General features: G+C 37.3%; 1 protein-coding gene and 1 pseudogene across 3 annotated transcripts; one reads left to right on the plus strand and one right to left on the minus strand.

Moving 5' to 3' along the window:
* The first annotated feature begins 1,260 nt into the window (after window positions 1–1,260).
* Window positions 1,261–12,296, plus strand: LOC110744841 (uncharacterized). Of its 2 annotated transcripts, none has more exons than XM_088249383.1 (8): window positions 1,261–1,904; window positions 4,504–5,602; window positions 5,710–5,988; window positions 6,111–8,590; window positions 9,006–10,050; window positions 10,191–10,460; window positions 10,592–11,428; window positions 11,521–12,296. In XM_088249383.1, exons 1-8 carry the CDS (start codon window positions 1,402–1,404, stop codon window positions 12,241–12,243), a joined length of 7,236 nt encoding a protein of 2,411 aa, XP_088105509.1. In that variant the 5' UTR covers window positions 1,261–1,401; the 3' UTR covers window positions 12,244–12,296. The 2 variants fall into 2 exon arrangements, with proteins under 2 accessions (XP_088105509.1, XP_088105510.1); XM_088249384.1 differs by having other exon boundaries at window positions 9,012–10,050.
* A 169-nt stretch (window positions 12,297–12,465) lies between these two features.
* On the minus strand, window positions 12,466–19,754 carry LOC110744845 (AP-4 complex subunit epsilon-like; annotated as a pseudogene). Its single transcript, XR_015833989.1, has 9 exons — window positions 18,737–19,754; window positions 18,521–18,629; window positions 18,252–18,432; window positions 18,007–18,155; window positions 17,240–17,296; window positions 17,034–17,150; window positions 16,403–16,480; window positions 14,142–14,298; window positions 12,466–14,023 (listed from the first exon to the last, which is right to left on the minus strand). The product of XR_015833989.1 is annotated as an AP-4 complex subunit epsilon-like (transcript).
* Between the last annotated feature and the right edge of the window lie 1,478 nt (window positions 19,755–21,232).

A 21,232-nucleotide genomic window follows, 5' to 3' on the forward strand; every position in this document is an offset into this window, starting at 1 on the left:
GAAATGGTTTTGGTTTCCAACGCATGACTTAATGTTGAGTGTCTATTTAGTTTCTTCTCTCTTTTTTCTCTTCTTTTTTTTTTCCTTTTTCTATGAAAAATTTGCGCCCCATTGTATTTTGGCCCCGGGCTGTGGCCCTGGTCGCCCTAAGCCAGGGCCAGCTCTGTATGTGATGAACTCTCTATTGAATTGCAATAGGCTAACTATGAGACCCACATGCCAATAAACTGAAGCTATTGAACTGTACCATTGTAAGTAAAACCGCAATTCAATTTAATAGATGCCAAAATAGTTCAAACAATATACTGGCAAACTTAGATTACTTATCTCTTTTCTTTTCTTTTTCCTGCAAAAAAGAGTTCAATACCCAAAAGAATCATTACATGTTCCCTCTACTATTAGCTCAACCAGATGAACTGTACAAGTGGGAAGGGGAGGACCCATTACAATTCCAAAATCTCTAAAATATGGGATACAACCAAATTCCATGACAAAAAGAAAAAAGGAAAGTGCTGCTCAAGAAGAAAAAGTTTCAACTATACAATATTATATTCTTCGCTGAATTAAAGACCATCCATTTCTCAGTTCCATCATGTTGTTGTATTTTTTTTAAAATGGAACGGTAACTTTAGGTATTTTTTCTTTTAGTGCTTCCCTTTTATTTCAGCCGGCTGTGTTTTCGGGGGATTTTTTTTTAGCCCAACGCTTATTGATTTATTGATTTATTTCAAGTTTTTCAACCCAGTTTTTCTTATAAATACCCGCCACATTTCTTCTCCACCAAATACATTTACAGAAAATAAAAGAAAAAAAAGAAAAATTAGTACGTAAGCTAAATTACAACATAAAAAATTTAGGGCCTCAAATGTGAAGTCCAGACATAGAGCCTCATTTACTAGTCAAAAAGTAAACGTTTTATCATGTATTGAAAGAAAGCAGATCTTGAGAAAAGACGAGAAGTTGCCTTGAAGGTTCCTTACCCACTTTTACTTTTGTATTGAAAGAAAGCGCGTCAGTGAAACAAGAAATTTCAGCGTTTGACCACTTTTGTAGCTGCCAATGTAGGCCCATTTGTGCTATTTAGTAATAAGTTGTAACTATTTAGGAGCTGTTAGTGGGTCTTTATAATTTAATAACTTTTATATATTTTTAGTTAAAATTTAAGTAGATGCTCTGAATTAAAGACCGCGTCAGTATATTAAAGAAAATTCAGCATGAAACCGAAGTTCCTCACACCTAAAGAGACAAAAATATAAAAAAAGAAAGTTCCTCACACCTTTAACTTAATCATGTCCACATTTAAGGTGGTAGGAAACTGCTTCGTCAAGCCTCATCAATCTAACCAGAGCGCCACTGCCATACCCAATTCTTTGAGCTTCTCTTCAGTTTTATCTGCCTCCTATGACCACTCAACCAGACTCTTCTTCTCCTTCTTCTTCTTCTCCATATGATGTCTTTCTGAGTTTTAGAGGCGCGGATACACGCACCACTTTTATAGATCATTTGCGCAATGCTCTGGTTGGTAAAGGGATCCACACCTTCATTGATGATGATGAGCTTCCAAGAGGAGAAGAAATAAAGCCAGTCCTTGTCAAAGCAATTGAAGACTCAAGAATTTCTGTCATTGTATTCTCTGAAAACTATGCATCTTCGAGGTGGTGTTTGGATGAACTTGTTGAGATCCTTCGATGTAAACAATCAAAGCAACAAATAGTTTTGCCCATTTTTTACAAGGTGGATCCATCTCATGTGCGAAACCAAACAAGTAAATTTGGTGATGCATTTGATGGCCTTATTGAAAGCAAATTCAAGGATGACAAGGAGAAAGTGCTTATTCAAAGCAAATGGAGGAAAGCTCTTACGGAAGCAGCAAATTTGTCTGGATCGCATTTCAACGAGGGAGAGTATGTTTATATGTTTATCATTTTCAAATTTAATTTTTTTCTCTCTTCTTTCCCTACTTACACATTGAATTGTTACTCATTATTAAAGAAAAGTATCCTTTTGTAAAAATATAAAATTGTAGGGAGAAGATCTTTTTTATATTTTATATTTTTTTTTTGTAAAAATATAAAATTGTAGGGCATTATGTTTAATTTAGTGTCTTGATTCTATATTTCAGGGTTATCTATCTTTTCAAGTTAACTTAATTTCTTTTTCTTTTTTACTTGGGTTACATTTAATTCTTACTCATTAAAGAAAAGTATTCTTTTGTAAAAATATACAACTGTAGGGAGATTATTTATTTTCTTGGGTACTTTTTGTTGGAGTATGTAGAGCTAGGATTGTGACAAGTGTCACTTAGTCATTGACTGATGTTAGATTAGTTAGTAAGCTGTTGTAATCAGTTAGAGCCTTATAAAGCTTAACTCTCTGTATAGTAGAGTAATCTGAGAAATAATACAGAAAGGTTCATCTTCTTCTTAATTCTCTCTCTATTTTCCCTTTCGTTAACATGGTATCAAGAGCCATGGATCGATCCTGCGTTCTTCTGCTTCCGCTTTCTATGCCTTGACATTCTTTTCTAGAACTTCATGGAAATCGACGTCTATATCTGATTCTTCCACTTCATTCTTGAATTATCAATTTCATCAAACTGCCTTTAGTGTTTCTAGTTATTTGGGATTTTTCAGTCTCATATTTGATTCGAGGACGTCTCAATTGGGGTTTGTTACTGATTTTGGGATAATACTCAATTGATACTCGGTTTTGGGAATTTTCAATGTACTTGATCAATTCCGAGCTTTTCTGCTTCCCCCTTCCAATCTCTACTCATATTTGTTCTCTTGCTTCTGGTTCTTTGGCTTTTCTTTCTTCACGATAGTGCCAAGAATTGTTCTCTACGCTTTGCCTACTACATGTTCGCTCTATTGCCTCATCGACTGTTCTTTGCAACTCTTTCTTTCTTTCTGTTGTTCAACAAGATGGTGACTACAGGATGGTGACTCCTACTCAACTTCAACTTGTTCAATCTCCGATTGCAACTCTCATTCCTACTGTTTCTACATACATCTGTGACAGTCAAGCTTGATGATACAAATTATTGGACTTGGCATTTCCAAATGAATCTTCTTCTTGAAGGTCGTGGCCTCTTGGGTTTTGTGGATGGTTCAAGGAAATGTCCTGCACATTTTGATAAAGATTTAGATATTGAAGGTGTTGAGATTGATGCTTATCAAGTATGGAAGATGCACGATTGTGCCTTGATGCAGCTGCTTATTGCAACTCTCTCTTCCACTGCAATTCTGCTATTTGGGTCCTATGGATGTTCTTTTGGTTGGGTATGTCTATTGTTCATCCTCTATCTCTCTGATTTCAATAATTGGAGAATACCTATAGTCAAAGATTCAAGCTTTCTATTCACCTTTGCTTGCTATAAAATCAACTTCATGTTCTTGAATACATCACCATTGTTCTGTCACAATTCTCTTCTCTCACTCTTCTTATCTCAGGGGACAAAGAATTTCCCATTTCATTCTCTTCTATCTCTTTCTTCTTATCTCAAGGAACAAATAATTTCTCATATCTCGTTCTCTTCTATCTGTTTCTCCAATCTCAAAGGGAACAAACTCCTTTCTACAGTCTCTAAGGGAACCAAAGAATTTATTAATTCCTCCTCTTTTCTATCTTCTTTCTACAATCTTCAGGGAACAAAAGAATTTCCCACTTCTTCTTGCTTTCTATCTCATTTCTCTAAATTCTCAGGGAACAAGAATTTCCCTATTCTCTTCTTCTATCTCTTTCTAGAACTTCCCTCTCCTCTTCTTCTATCTCTTTCTAGAATTTCTCTCTTCTCTTCTTCTATCTCTATCTCGATGTGGGGGTCTGATTACATCATTGATTTGGAATAGAGTTGGTACTCTTTGCTGGGTTATATGCAATACATGCAGCTCACTATAGCAGTACTCTTATGTCTCAAGCTTTGGATTGGTGCTCCAAACACAAGGAAAAAAAAAAAAAAAAGCCTACTCTGCTTCGACTATAGCAAAATTCAACGCTTTTTCTGCTTCTTTGGTTTAAGCATTGTTCCAATCTCATGGTTGGATTCTCCACCCATGATCTTGCGGGGGGATGTTAGAGTATGTAGAGCTAGGATTGTGACAAGTGTCACTTAGTCATTGACTGACAAGTGTCACTTAGTCATTGACTGACGTTAGATTAGTTAGTAAGCTGTTGTAATCAGTTAGAGCCTTATAAAGCTTAACTCTCTGTATAGTAGAGTAATCTGAGAAATAATACAGAAAGGTTCATCTTCTTCTTAATTCTCTCTCTATTTTCCCTTTCGTTAACACTTTTGTATTTTCGATAGCTGTAAGGAGAAAGTTCAAAATCCATATATATTAATCTCTTCAAAAGGCATACAAGTATAAATGATACATAACATTAGGTTTGTGGTTAAACAACTATTACATCTTTTTTTCTTTTTTAGTTACGTACATCAGTATGCTGTGTTCTTTTGTGTGGTTGGATATTTAAATGTGTCTAATTTGGTTAAACTGGCAGGTATGAAGCTACATTTATCAACAACATTATTGATGAAATCTTCAGCAAAGTACTGAGCCGCACATCTTTGAATGTGGCCACACACCCAGTTGGAATTAAATCTCGTGTACAAGATGTGGAAAGGCTTTTAGATGTTGGTGGGAATGGTCGTTGCATGGTTGGGATATGGGGGACATCTGGAATAGGCAAGACAACAATTGCAAACGCTATATGGAATGCAATTGCAGATAAGTTTGAAGGAAGTTGTTTCTTGGAAAATGTTAGAGAAAAGTCAATAACACATGGAGGCTTAATCCAGCTACAGAAGACCCTTCTTCATAAGTATCTAGGCAAAAAGTTGAAAATTCATAGTGTTGCTGAAGGAATTGGTGTTATAAAAGAACGGTTGAGACATAAAAAAATTCTCTTAATTCTTGATGATGTGAATGAATTGGAGCAATTAGACAATTTGGCTGGAGTTGGTTGGTTTGGTGAGGGAAGTAGAGTCATTACAACTACACAAGATAGGGGATTGCTAGAACGTCATGGAATTGTTTTGATATACAAGGTCCAAATGTTATATGACGACAAAGCTCTTGAGCTTTTCAGTTTGAATGCCTTCGGAAAAAGTAAACCTCCAAATGATTATTTGGAACTCGCACAACGAGCAATAGCCTATGCTCAAGGCCTTCCACTAGCTATAACACTTTTAGGTTCCCATCTTCGTAATAAAGGAATACATCGTTGGCGATATATATTAGATAGTTATGAAGGACAACCTTACACGGGTATTCAAAAAATACTTCAAAAAAGTTATGATGCATTAGATAATTCAGTGCAACAAGTTTTTCTAGACATTGCATGTTTCTTCAAGGGTGAAACGAAGGACTATGTGCTACAAATAGTAAGCAATTCTAAGAACAAGGTCTCCCGAGATTGTATTGAAGTACTGATTGAGAAGGCAATGATAACTATTGACTATGGTAGGATTCGGATGCATGACTTACTAGAAAAACTGGGCAAGGATATAGTTCATGAAGAATGCCCCAATAATCCTGGTGAGCGTAGTAGATTGTGGTCACTTGAGGATGTTTACCATGTTCTAACGGTGGAAAATAGTGTAAGTATAATATATGTTCTTATACTCATTTCGACAAGAACAAAGTGTATTAGCATTTGGTTTGAAAAACGACTTGGTTTCTTGATATTAATAGTTTTCCATCTCAGGGAACAACAAAAATTAAGGGCATCATGCTGAAGTTTTCCAAACCAGATGAGATACGCTTGCATTCAAAATGCTTTGTTGGGATGAGAAATCTTGAAATTTTCATAAATCGTAATGTATTTCTCTCTGGTGACGTTGAATATCTGCCCAACGAGTTGAGGTTGATTGATTGGGGGGGTTATAGATGTCAGTTACAATCTTTGCCATCCGAGTTTCATCAAGTACATCTTGCTGACTTCAATATGCCTGGCGGTAGTATCAAACGATTGGGGAAATTGAAGGTACCAATTTAAATTAATTACTTATGTATTATTATCTGTTTTCAAGAAGAAAAAAAAAATCTAAAGTTGTTTTTTTAAGGGTGTGATTTGATAATTTCCTATTTTATGTTTTTGTGTCACAGAATATGCTAAAGCTAACATCTATGGATTTAAGTGGTTGTCAATTCTTAGAAAAAATTCCTGACTTATCCGGAATCCCAAACATAAAGTACTTGAATCTAAGTCGGTGTACAAGTTTGGTTGAGGTTGATGATTCTGTTGGATGCCTTGATAAACTTGTTCAATTGAATCTTGAAGGATGTGTTAGGCTTACGAGGTTTGCAACAAGACTTAAATTGAAATCCTTAGAAACACTTGATCTACGTGATTGCAAAAGGCTTGAAAGTTTCCCAAAAATAGAAGTCGAGATGGAATCACTACGGATATTGCGTATGGACAGAAGTGGCATAAGAGAATTGCCTCCATCAATTGAATATCTTACTGGGCTTCGGCAATTGGATCTTAGTGGATGCTTCAATCTTACAAGGTTTGCAACAAGACTTAGATTGAAATCCTTAGAAACACTTAATCTACGTGATTGCAAAAGGCTTGAAAGTTTCCCAAAAATAGAAGTCGAGATGGAATCACTATGGATATTGCGTATGGACGGAAGTGGCATAAGAGAGTTGCCTCCATCAATTGAATATCTTACTGGGCTTCGGCAATTGGATCTTAGTGGATGCTTCAATCTTACAAGGTTCTCCACACTTAGATTGAAATCTCTTGAAAAACTTGACCTTAGTTATTGCAAAATGCTTGAGAGTTTCCCAGAAATAGAAGTCGAGATGGAATCACTATGGACATTGAATATGGAAGAAAGTGGCATAAGAGAATTACCTCCATCAATTGCATATTTTACTGGGCTTCGAGTATTGGATCTTCGTCGATGCTTCAATCTTACAAGGTTTGCAACAAGACTTAGATTGAAATCCTTAGAAACACTTTATCTAAGTGATTGCAAAAGGCTTGAGAGTTTCCCAGAAATAGAAGTCGAGATGGAATCACTACGGATATTGCGTATGGACGGAAGTGGCATAGGAGAATTGCCTCCATCAATTGAATATCTTACTGGGCTTCGACAATTGGATCTTAGTGGATGCTTCAATCTTACAAGGTTTGCAACACTTAGATTGAAATCTCTTGAAAAACTTGATCTTAGTTATTGCAAAATGCTTGAGAGTTTCCCAGAAATAGAAGTCGAGATGGAATCACTACGGACATTGAATATGGAAGAAAGTGGCATAAGAGAATTGCCTCCATCAATTGCATATCTTACTGGGCTTCGAGAATTGAATCTTCGTCGATGCTTCAATCTTACAAGGTTTGCAACACTTAGATTGAAATCTCTTGAAAACCTTGATCTTAGGGATTGCAAAAGGCTTGAGAGTTTCCCAGAAATAGAAGTCGAGATGGAATCACTGCGGATATTGCGTATGGACGGAAGTGGCGTAGGAGAATTGCCTTCATCAATTGAATATCTTACTAGGCTTCGACAATTGGATCTTAGTGGATGCTTCAATCTTACAAGGATTGCAACACTTAGATTGAAATCTCTTGAAGAACTTGATCTTAGAAATTGCGAAAGGCTTGAGAGATTCCCAGAAATAGAAGTCGAGAAGGAATCACTACGGGGATTGTATATGTGTGGAAGTGGCATAAGAGAATTGCCTCCATCAATTACATATCTTACTGGGCTTCGAATATTGAATCTTCGCGGATGCTTCAATCTTACAAGGTTTGCAACACTTAGATTGAAATCTCTTGAAAACCTTGATCTTAGGGATTGCAAAAGGCTTGAGAGTTTCCCAGAAATAGAAGTCGAGATGGAATCACTACGGATATTGCGCATGGACGGAAGTGGCATACGAGAATTGCCTCCATCAATTGAATATCTTACTGGGCTTCGACAATTGGATCTTAGTGGATGCTTCAATCTTACAAGGTTTGCAACCCTTAGATTGAAATCTCTTGAAAAACTTGATCTTAGTTATTGCAAAATGTTTGAGAGTTTCCCAGAAATAGAAGTCGAGATGGAATCACTACGGACATTGAATATGGAAGAAAGTGGCATAAGAGAATTGCCTCCATCAATTGCATATCTTACTGGGCTTCGAGAATTGAATCTTCGTCGATGCTTCAATCTTACAAGGTTTGCAACACTTAGATTGAAATCTCTTGAAAACCTTGATCTTAGGGATTGCAAAAGGCTTGAGAGTTTCCCAGAAATAGAAGTCGAGATGGAATCACTACGGATATTGCGTATGGACGGAAGTGGTGTAGGAGAATTGCCTCCATCAATTGAATATCTTACTGGGCTTCGACAATTGGATCTTAGTGGATGCTTCAATCTTACAAGGATTGCAACACTTAGATTGAAATCCCTTGAAGAACTTGATCTTAGAAATTGCGAAAGGCTTGAGAGATTCCCAGAAATAGAAGTCGAGAAGGAATCACTACGGGGATTGTATATGTGTGGAAGTGGCAAAAGAGAATTGCCTCCATCAATTGCATATCTTACTGGGCTTCGAGTATTGGATCTTCGTGGATGCTTCAATCTTACAAGGTTTGCAACACTTAGATTGAAAATATAAAATTGTAGGGAGAAGATCTTTATTTTATATTTTTATATTTTCGATAGCTGTAGGGCATTATGTTTAATTTAGTGTCTTGATTCTATATTTCAGGGTTATCTATCTTTTTCAAGTTAATTTAATTTCTTTTTCTTTTTGACGTTGGTTACATTTAAGTGTTACTCATGAAAAAAAAAGTATTCTTTTGTAAAAATATACGATTGTAGGGAGATGATTTATTTTCTTGGGTACTTTTGTATTTTCGATAGCTGTAAGGATAAAGTTCAAAATCCATATATTAATCTCTTCAAAAGGCATACAAGTATAAATGAACATTAGTATGTTGTGTTCTTTTGCGTGGTTGGATGTTTAAATCTGATTCATTAAATGTGTCTAATTTGGTTAAAGTGGCAGGTATGAAATCTTAAGCCGAGTACTGAGACGCACATATTGGAATGTGGCCAAGCACCCAGTTGGAATTCAGTCCCATGTACAAGATGTGAAAAAGCTTTTAGATGTTGGTGGGAATGATCGTGGCATGGTTGGGATATGGGGGACATCTGGAATAGGCAAGACAACAATTGCAAAAGCTATATGGAATGAAATTGCCCATAAGTTTGAAGGAAGTTGTTTCTTGGAAAATGTTAGAGAAAATTCAATGCCACATGGAGGCTTAATTAAGCTACAGGAGACTCTTCTTCATAAAATTCTAGGCAGAAAATTGAAAATTCAGAGTGTTGATGAAGGAATTGGTGTTATAAAAGAATGGTTGAGGCATAAAAAAATTCTCTTAATTCTTGATGATGTGAATCAATTGAAGCAATTAGACAATTTGGCTGGAGTTGGTTGGTTTGGTGAGGGAAGTAGAGTCATTACAACTACACAAGATATCGAATTGCTAAAACGTCATGGAATTAATTCGATATACGTGGTCCAAAAGTTATATGGCAACCAAGCTCTTGAGCTTTTCAGTTTGAATGCCTTCGGAACCAACAAAACTCCAAAGGATTATTTGGGACTCGCACAATGTGCAATAGAGTATGCTGAAGGCATTCCACTAGTTCTAACACTTTTAGGTTCTCATCTTCGTAATGAAGGCAAAGATCGTTGGCGAGATAGTTATGAAGGAGAACCATATATAAGTATTCAAGAAATACTTAAAAAAAGTTATGATGCCTTGGATGATTACACAAAAGAAGTTTTTCTCGACATTGCATGTTTCTTCAAGGGTGAAAATAAGGACTATGTGCTACAAATAGTACCCACAAATTGCATTGAAGAACTCGTTGATAAGGCAATGATAACTATTGAATGGGATGATAAGATTTTAATGCACGACTTGCTAGCAAACTTGGGCAAGGATATAGTTCACAAAGAATCCCCCAATGATCCCGGCCAGCGTAGTAGATTGTGGTTTTACGAGGATGTCAAACAAGTTCTAACAGAAAGTACAGTAAGTATCACATATGTTATTATATTCAATTTGACAAGAAAGAATACCTTATGTTACCTATATTTTTCTTAACAAAATGTGCTTGCATTTTGGTTTGAAATATGACTTCGTTTTTTAATGTTAATGCTTTTCCATCTTAGGGAACAAGAAATATTAAAGGCATCATGGTGAAGCTTCCAGAAGCTGAGATAACTTTGAATCCAGAATGCTTCCGTAATATGATAAATCTTGAAATTTTCATAAACCGTAATGCATCTCTATGCGGGCACATTAACTATCTGCCCAACGCGTTAAGATTTATTGATTGGGGTATATGTCAGTTACAATCTTTGCCACCCAATTTTCAAGGAAATCCTCTTGTTGTGTTCAATATGTCTCGCAGTCATATCAGACAATTGGAGGGATTCAAGGTATGTATTTGAAATTATTTTCATTTATTATATATAATTTTAGAAGGAAAAAAACGAAAATTGTTTTCTAAGTTTTTGTCTTTCGAAGCGTGTGATTAATTATTTCCTGTTTTTGTGTTCTTGTCGCACAGCATTTGCCAAACCTGACATCTATGAATTTGAGGGGTTGTCAATTCTTAGAAAAAATCCCAGACTTATCCGGAATCCCAAACATAAAGTACTTGATTCTAAGTGACTGTAGACGTTTGGTTGAGATTGATGATTCTGTTGGACTCCTTGATAAACTACTTGTATTATATCTTGATGAATGCGTTAAGCTTAGGAGGTTTGGAACAAGACTTAGATTGAAATCCTTAGAAACACTTATTCTATGGGGTTGTAAAAGGCTTGAGAGTTTCCCAGAAATAGAAGTCGAGATGGAATCACTACGGGAATTGTATATGCAACGAAGTGGCATAAGAGAATTGCCTCTATCAATTGCATATCTTACTGAGCTTCGACGTTTGGATCTTGCTGGATGCTTCAATCTTACAAGGTTTCCAACACTTAGATTGAAGTCTCTTGAAGTACTTGATCTTAGGGATTGCAAAAGGCTTGAGAGTTCCCCAGAATTACAGCAGCTTTCAACTAATTCAAACATCTCATTTCCACTTCCCAACCCTCTTTATTGCTGGTCCACATTACGAGAACTTAATCTATCTGGAACCAATTTTGTCACGCTTCCGGAATGCATTAGCAAATTTGTGAGCTTGGAGGTGCTTTACTTGCGTGATTGCAAGAGTCTTCTAGAAATTCCACAAGAAGTGCTTCCACCAAGAGTAGGTCGGGTATTCCTGGATAACTGCACATCATTGGAAAAATTTCCAAAACTGCCACTATCATCGGAGGTTGAGGATAAGGAACTGAGTTTGATCAAGTGCGTTAGACTACGTGGCTATGACATCACAGAAAATATTTTTCTGGATCAGGTTTCTGTCTCTTCTCTCTCTGTGTCTCTCTTTGTCTCTCCCTCTATGTTATATAGTTAAGATGATGATTGTTGTAACCAATTCTATTGTAGGTATCTTCTCCGCATTCTCAATTTCAAATTACTCTTCCAGGCGATGAAGTACCAAAGTGGTTCAGCTATTGTAAAGATGTAACACTAGTTGAACGTTCCTTTGGATGCAATGGTCGATGTGAAGTTAGTTTTGAAATTCCTCCAAATTTAGATTGGGAGACGTTAAGATTGGTTCTATGCGTTGTTAATAAAGGAAACGCATATGTTCATCTCGGCGGGGCAAAGACACGTGTTCATATCAATAGAAAAATGGTCCAATCGATATTTGTGGAGGCAACGGAAACTCATGTGGCTCTCAACTGTATTCCATTATTGAATCGGAGCGAGTTAGGTGTGGGGGAAGAACTGACGCAGTTGCAGCAGGGTAATATGTGTCAAATTATATTTGAGTTCTATAGAATGCCCACACCCGTTAAAATCCTCTGCGGGGTCCACCTATTAGGCCACCAGGTTGCTGATCATGGGCGAATGCAGTGGTTGCCTGATGCGATGGCAGTGGACGATGATATTAATGATGATCAACACCAAGACAACGAATTTCTTTCCTTGCCTTCAGCATCAGTGACTAGTCTTGGCAAGAGGCCTTGGTTGGCACTTGATGATGATTACTTTTCCATGGAGCCGGATGATATTCATGAGGATCAACACCAAGACAACGAAATGAAAAGCTTGATGAGCAGCATAGTGTCATGCATATTATGTTGTTCTCGAACTCCTGTCTAGTTTGCGAATAGATTTTGGTTCTTTGAATACCAGTTGCGAATAGATTTTGGTCCTTTGAATACCAGTTGCTGTTTGAACAGCCCTGGTAGAGCTAACATCTCCAATGGCTCCATTACCCAAAAAGAATTTGGCTTTAGAAATTAAGAAAAAGACGCTAGGAATTATAACTTCTTTCTTTGTTCACGAAAGCGCATTATTATTGTCATTGCATGACCGGATAGCTACTGTAGATGTCGAATGTCCAATTTTATCCACCAAAAATTACAAGGGGCATCTCATAGTCAAAAAGATAACTACAACTTATAATGTGAACTGACACCAAGTAAAACTTATGACAAACAGGAATAAATGTCCCTACAACACAAAAACAAAAATTCACTTCATACAGCATTATTATAACAAGAGAGAGGCACACAGCAGTGTAAATGTAGGCAAATATGCGTGGCAGAACCATGTGTCCGTGGAGCACTGCAAAACCGCCCACATTGCCGCAAAGAAAAAGCTCCTCATTGAAATGGCTCAAACCAACATATTCAAGCAACACCAACTTGGTTATATTCCTACACAAGCCACTGTCCAACAAATACAAAAGCCTATACCTCATTTTTGCCACCATTCTTGGTGTATGGTGCCTTTACAGCTCTGCATGGTGGCCTTGAAACTTGTTTGAATTGAGTTGTATTTCCTATCATATAGCCAGCCACACCAAATGCACATACCATAAAGCAAACAATCTCGAATAATCATGATTGAAAGTTTGCCATTCTGAACAGTTTTAGCCCAGCAAATCTTTAAACAAGTTGGGATTCTGACTTGTTGGGGTCACACCCATCTGCCTTACAAGTGCATCCTTTTCCAAGGAATCTTTAGGGTTAGGACCCTTATTCAATTGTGTTACCCCACTTTGAGCAGCTCTTGTAGCATTTGATAACTCAGATGCAAGATTAAACTCATCCCTATTGGTCGGCAAAGGGTCGCCAACACTGCTACTAAGCCCGCTAAGAGATGTATCTGCATATAATCCCATAATATCAGGTGTCTTAGCAGCACCAGCTGCACCATGATTTGCAGTTAATGCAACTTCAGTTTGATCAAGAAGCCCTTCTAACTGCTTGAAAGGATCTACAGTGGAAGCAGTACTACTAGTTGAGTCACCCAAATCGAGCAAGTCTGGAGCATGGATAACTTCAGTGTGTACAGCTGCTGACCTGGGGCTTCTCTGAAGCATGGATATTCGCCTTAGACAACTTATGGTTGGCAGAAGATGGCCTCCTCTCGGTTTTTGATGATCCCCCAAACAGTGAACTGGCAAGCTTCTGCTTTTCTGGAGAAATTTCAACCTGGGGCCTCCTTGACTCATTAGTATCACGTGCTTTTGAATTTGAAGTGCTCACGCTATCTATTTGTGTGACCCCATTCGCTGATTTCTGGGAACTAGAACTAGAGGAATTTGAGATCGACAATGCTGGGGAGGAATATGTTGGCCTACCCCATTTTCTTTGAACACCATCTAGTCGTAACTTAAGTTCCGATGATCCTGCATCTGACACAGGTGGCAATGATGCAGGCTGGCGGATCTCCCTAGCATAAGATGGCTCAGGAACTGGAACAAGCTCGGTTGAGGATGCAACTGCAGCTGGAGCAACTCTTGATGGCACTGGCTTTGGAAGCTCATATGCCTCAAACCTAAGACTATGGGGTAAAGCTTCATGCTGAGGGACTTTCAAGGATTCTATTAGAACAATTTTCAAGGATTCTATTTGATATATCTCAACAAATGCTTTCCAAAAGATACATTTCGTAAATTAAAAAATAAAAAATTTTATAAGAAAAAGAAGAGAAAATTAAAGTTAATACTTTAAAGGAGAAGCAAAAAAATAGAAGGGTACGAGTAACGCAATTAAATATGACCTCAATGTCTTCAAAACTTGCGTCTGATGGCATAATACTCTCAACTGCAGGAGCATCAAAGCTAATGACAGCTTGCAATTCATATGCACGCCGCTGCAGATCTGTTAAGTGAGAAGCCGACAATTCTTCCACCAAAGATTGACACTGCAAGGGAAGAAAGATTTTTATCAATCGATATATACTTCAACTTAAAAAAACAAAATGAAAGAAAGATTGTTTTGGCCTGTCATGGAAGAAAGATTTCCATGACAGGCCAAAACAAAATGAAAATGACAACATTATAGCTAATCATTGATTAGATGAATGTCAACATTATAACGGTGTCCAGAAAACTTCAACTTAAAAAAAGCATTAAACATTCATCATGCAACTATAGAGCTCTGGACCTCAAAGCAAGGGCCACTGATCATTGACACACACATGCACACATTTTTACGTACACATTTCAAAACCTGCACATAATATCTGAATGTTATCCAGCATATTTCTCCCTTACTAGCATTAACCATTGTATAAAGTAAAGTTGTACTATGTTTCTTTCTTATAGAAACTATTTCAAAAAAGCCCCACCACCAACCACTTAGTGCTATCCTCCGCTTGGTCACTAAATAGGTAAACATATGTTATTTCTAGCAACAATTATATCATACACATTCAGCTAAGTCCGAAAATTCAAAAATCAATACAACCCTAAAACATCTTTTGACAATTCATCTTAAAACTTTTCCTGGTCCAGCCATCAGATCAAAAATTCTTAAAACAAATAGAGTACCCCATGGTAAAAAAAAAATTATGACAAAAACAGAACATCAATTATAAAATAACATTTCAACTCTGATTCAACTTCTTGCTGACTAAGCCTTCAATCATTAAAAGATTTGGAAACTACATGCATACATACATACATATAGTCAACCATTCAAGTGCGGATGATCTACAGTGCACACGTCATTCTGCTAGAGCTGATGTTGAATTTTGGGAAAGCGGCTTGAGCAGCTGCTCAGTCCGTTTTGTTTTCAAGTCTCCTTTCTGTTTTCATTTTACATCTTTAATTTTTGTTTCAAAACAATTTGTTACTTTAGGATGTAGAATCACTTGTTAGCGCTTTAGAGTTTATGGTTTAACTATTGTGAATGGTAGCCGATACCCTAAGCATGACATGGATGAAAAGAAGGCCCACCAAACAGGAAAACTTAACCCTAAACCCTAAAGCTAAGCTCTGAACAGGTGAAAAAGCAAAAATAGCAAACACGCTCATTCCAGCTTGAGTGAATTGAACAGCAGCTTAAATGAACGTAGATTTGATGACATCCGCAATGCAGATGTCCACTACTAAACCAGATTCTAAATGTATACAAGTCCTTTTTTCCCAAACTACTAGGAGAATTCTGCACTGCCACTCATCTATCAAAATCCATGTTAATCATTACATCTTTTGATTAAACATCTTATTCAGATTTAGCTCTGCTCTTTAGAGAAATTCAACCCACTACTAAAAGCATATTTACATACAATGCAATTTCCATCATTCGGGAAGAATAAATTCATTCCAGTCATGACTGATGCTAATCTATAAAGAGATGCCTGTTCAATCTAGTGTGCAAACTGTACGGTGAGATTTGAACTTTCAATCTTTCAACTAAATTTTCAGTCAAAGATCTGCAAGTTAAAAAATCTTATCTTCTCTCGGGGAAAGCAAAATAAAATGGCATAAATACCAGTAGAGCTCTTACAATTATGAGCATAAGTACTAATCATAATGCATTATTTTTAGCAGGAAACTAAAAGAAAAAAACTACTTGTAGGAAAACAACTGATTCAACCTCAGATACAAATGCAAAAATTGGGACTACACTGAACAAACATGGAGCAATTTTTTATCACCCTAGCCCAGAGAGGGTAAACCAGTAACTTCCATGGCTTTAACAACCCCTATAGCAGCAAAGTTCTAGAAGATGGCACCTTGATTGCCAAGTACTGTGCTACAGAAAACTAGTTTGTACCTCGCTATTAGCAAACCACCACTTAGGAAAAGAGAGATGGGATCATCCTATATGACCTATTTAATCTAAAATAAATAAAAAAATGGTAACCAAAAATAATAAAGACAAGATTAAAATAAATAAAGTGAAATTCCACATTATGCTACAAAAGCAAGATTGCCGTGGAAAGGGGTTCAAATCTATGCAGACGATTAATGCATGCAAATTGATATTGTTGTCAAAGTATTAAAGTTCATTATATGCACCTCAAGTAGGATATCCACTTTTCTTTGAGCTGAAATTTCAAAGGCATATATTTTCATGATTGCTATAACCGCATAAGCCTGTATGAGAAGAACAGACTCACTTCAGTTTCAACAAGTAAGATACAAATATACACACAAATACAAATGGTGCTTTTTTTATGAATAGATAACCAAATATAAAAATGAGAGAAGAAAATTTTAAACCTATGAAATACTCATAAAATACGAAATTTATGGTTGTTTACTTCTTAAGCAAATGGAAAATAAAAATTGTGTGCCCTGCGTTCTCTTCTTTATTCTTTCCATAAGCTCTCATGTTTCTATAACTACACAGAGACCCTGCTTATTCTAAACAAAGTAAATTTGTACTTCAAATTACCTTTTAGTCCCAATTCTTAAGAAAATATTTTTTTAAATTACGATTTGCACTCCCATTATTTTCATTCGGATTCTAGCTTTATATGCATTTTTAACAGTAGATATAATTAAATTGTGTCTCGTTTAATACAATTATACCCTGACCTCATTACCAAATTTAAGAAGCATGGAAAATTTCTTCAAATCAAACCCTAAAAAATTACAAATGCAGATAATGAACATCTAGCTACAAAAAACTGAGTTTGAGGGATACCTTGACGGATTCATCATTTGAATACGCCTCTGCCACATCACATAACTTCCCAGTGATATAGGAAGCAGAATATTTTCCATCAGCAGTTCCATATTCCCCCAAAACCCAACAAATGACCTGAGATCACAACTAAATTTCAGATATCAACAGGAATATTCTTCCAAAAATTTCTACATAAAGAAAAGAACTGAGAGGACAGAATGGACCTGAAGAAATACAGATGGAAGGTTTGGCTCACCAAGTATACGCAAATATGACTCCACCTGCACATAAAGAAGTTTAATTCTTTAACATGCAGAAACAGGGAAAGCAAGGAAATGGTTTAAGACATAGTGCAGAAGCAAGCAATGCACAAAATGTTGTAAACATACTACTAGAACATAATCCTCAAATGTTACACAAATAGCAGTACTATAAAAAGGTGAATGCAGAATTATATCTCCTATGCTGAATTTATCAGGGAATGTTGAACTCAATGGCAAAAAGAATGAAAAGCCTTAGTAATTTTGCAACATCAAAATGTTTTCCATCACAAACAACAAACATAGCAGTAATAAGTAATGCTTCTATTCGCAATGAGGTAAACCAAAACCCTAGGAAAAATTCACCTCTGAGGTCTCAAACGTTATATGCATGAAATGGCTTGAGAGTAACTTACATAATTTTATAACTAACTAGAACAAGTGACACCTGTGATTTATGTGTCAAATTCTTTGACGTGGCAACTCATCCTCCTAACATGATATGTCCATGATTTTACCATCAATTGTTGATGGTCTAAGTTAATGGATGGGACTATTTGAGGAGTCCAAAAAGAGACATTGATCAAAAATTCAACAGGAACTTTTGAAATCGCACAAAAATTTAGGGGGCATGCTATAACATTTTTAACCATATAATAACTGAAATAGCAACTTTTAAATGACATTGAATAAAACAGTTATAAACATAACGCAAAATTAAAGTTACATACCGCAGATGATCTCCACTGACTATCTGCAGAATCATCATCCTCTCCAAATCCCTCAGCAATCAACTTTATCAAGTTATGTGCCACCTTGACATTTACCAAATCTCCCACATGTTCAAAGACTTTATTCATGGTCTGCAGAGAAGGAATATCAGGCATGGATGACATCGGGTGTTTAATAAGCAATAACAAAATACTCCCATGATAACTAGAATATAAAAGGCAACATGTATTACTCTTACCTGGACTACTTGGTGCAAATGGCTCCGAAAGCTCCACACATCTAGAAGCTATATATGTATTGTAATGGTTATCATTAATGCTAATCATGCAATCCATCATACGATCCACAATCACTTCCACATTGGAGGACTTGGTCATCTTGTACAATAGTTCAAATGTTTTTCGCTTCAGAGTATCATCTGGGTCCTGCATCATGCACATCAAACTTCATCTAAATTAAAAGTTTAAAGCATGATTTGAAACCAATCCATCAAACCCAACAGAATTCTCTCACCTCTAAGCAATCAGTGCCCATATATTTATTGCTCTGCTATCTCTGGACTAATCTTTATTAGTCGACCAAGGGCATCGATGCCCATATATTTCAAATTATGACTGTCACTCTGTCGACCAAATATACAACAAGGAATTGGTGTTTAACTCTCCAAATAATCTACATGCAGACTATAATTTGCAGAAAATTACACTGAAAAATACAAAAACTTCAAACCTTCAAAAATCTTGAGATGACTTGAGCAGCCTGTTCTAACAACTTAGGATTTGGATATATGGCAGAAACGCTACAAATACACTCATAAAGTACAGCATTTCCTATATTACTGGTAGAATCGCACTTCCTAAAAATATCGCCGACTACCATATGCATCTTCTCACAGAATTGCTTATCAATACCAAGATCTTCAACAATCTAATCTGCCTTATCAAACTAATTCAGTTACTACATTACGTTACACCCATGACTCCCGGATCGTTACCACAAAGCCGCTTCCGGAAATTCGAGACCAGATGCGAAACCGATGACGGACCGGAGATTCTAATAAAAGCGGTGAAGCGCAAAAAGGCAGGCACAGTCTTGTCGTTGATGAGCTTGCAAACGACAAGGTAATTGTCCGACTTGAGATCCTTCTGGATGGTGTTGACGATCAAGATGATCAAATCGTGATCGTCGCTGAGGAAGAGCGAAACGCGAGGTAACCGGTGCGTTTGAGAGCAAGAGATTGTCGTCATGGGTCATCTTGACGGCGTGGATGTAGGCGAAGGAGCCGTCATGGCCGAGCATTTCGACGTAGACGAGGCGGATGATGTACTCCTTCATCTTGCGCTTGGGGATTTCGGCTCGGAGAGACGTGGTTTTAGGGTTTCGATCTCGAGGAGGACGATGCGCTCTTCTTCAGCCTTGGATCGAGCTTCGCCGATGGACTTGACGAGGTCCATGAACTCCTTGGATTGGCCGAAGCCGCCTTGAGAGCCCATCGCAAGCTCTCGCCCTATGGCCTTCAGCTGCTCCATTGCTGCTGATGATTAGTGGAGTTAGGATTTTGCAGTTGCCAATGCAATGGAGATTAGGGTTCTGAATTTGGGGCATTAATTGGTGAGTAATTGGACTGAGTTCAGTTGCATGAAGCAGCAGAAGGAGAGGAGAGAGGAGAGAGAGAAGAAGAAGGGGCTATTAGTTTTGGGTTTTTTATTTATTTTTATTTTATCAAAATGAGAACTTTAATTCATATAGAAGCAACATCAATACAGCTAGAGGTCCCCACTTTAATCCATAAAAATCCCCAATGAAGGAAATCCGGGTAAAGAAAAAGAGTACTACATCACCGCAATACATATTAAAACTAACCCCTTGTCCATCTTTTCCTAGTAAAGGTTGAATCCATATCGAACCCACCTCAAATTGATTGCCTTCCCTCAATCCCAATTGAGACATATCATGAGCCACACTGTAACTTCACAAGGCTGATAAACCACTTTTGCATTACCCAACTACACCAGTAACATCTAGATTACCCACAATATTCAACCACCCTTAAGTGCCATTAATCATATTCACAGCTTCTTGTGGATCAAAAGTGACAGTTAAATAAACCATACCTTTAGCAGCTGCCAAAAGTAGCCTGCTACACATAGCCGCCAACTTAGTTCCCAAAATGTCGGAACCATTCGAGCCAACAACCGCAAAACCCCAACGAAACTCGTCATGGCAATCACAAACCAAATTGCCCACTCCTCTTCGCCTGCTACGCCACCGGATTAGCTTTTGTCTTCACATTGCATTATGTATATTGTGCATATAAGTCCCTTACCTGATTTGCAGCCTCCTCCACAGAAGCTTGAGGTATACCATGGATATAGGAGTTCTGTAACTATCATACTTTCCAACAACTACATACAAAAGACTCAAACTCCAAACCAGTTAAAACATTGGCAGCCCTCTCCAAAAAGTCTGCAAAGGAGCTACCCGCCACCTTCACTCTATGCCAATATGAAAACAATTGCCAAAACTGTTTATTACCCTTGCACTACCAGAAAGCATGCATAGTAATCTCCCCTTCCCTACCACACCTAGAGCATAGCGGAGAAGAAAACACTTTCCACGTAAATAAATTAACTACAGTCGGAAGAATATCGAACGCAGCACGCCACAAAAATAATTTGATTTTATTCGAAATCTCCAACATCCACAATCTCTTCCAAAACGCCATCTGAGCTCCTATATCCTATGAACTTCCTTCCCCTTCGTCACATAAATTGCACAGCCGCAAAGCAATCCGATAGTCCGTTTTCACATAATACGTACCATTCTTCTCAAAAAACCAAAACTGTCTGTCACTTCTCTGAACCATGGAAGAAAGGGGTATATTCAAGATAGCCTCCTTATCCTTGTCACAAAAAACTTGATCAATTAGAGACGTATCCCATCCCCCAGTAGGCGTTATCAAATTCGATACAGTTGCATGTTGAGGAAGCCCTTTGTTGAGGACAGGCTTGAAGGTAAAAGGTTTAGGGATCCATTGATCTAGGAACTGTTAGCAATAGTCAATTAATGAGGATTAGTTTGGCACCTACAATGGTTGGTAGCCTACAATGTTTAGTCAATTAATGAGGATTAGTTTGGCACCTACAATGTTTAGTCAATTAATGAGGATTAGTTTGGTTGCCTAACTAGGTTGGTTGCCTAACTTGGTTGGTTGCCTAACTTGGG

Source organism: Prunus avium, chromosome 2, assembly GCF_965620075.1.
Source record: "Prunus avium chromosome 2, drPruAviu1.hap1.1, whole genome shotgun sequence".
NCBI lineage: Eukaryota > Viridiplantae > Streptophyta > Magnoliopsida > Rosales > Rosaceae > Prunus > Prunus avium.

Bases quoted from the DNA above. Each gene is read 5' to 3' on its own strand.
- LOC110744841 (XM_088249383.1), top strand. From the start codon at position 1,402: ATGACCACTCAACCAGACTCTTCTTCTCCTTCTTCTTCTTCTCCATAT. The intron at 1,905-4,503 runs GTATGTTTATAT...TTAAACTGGCAG, and splicing joins TCGCATTTCAACGAGGGAGA to GTATGAAGCTACATTTATCA. The intron at 10,051-10,190 runs GTAAGTATCACA...TTTCCATCTTAG, and splicing joins AAGTTCTAACAGAAAGTACA to GGAACAAGAAATATTAAAGG.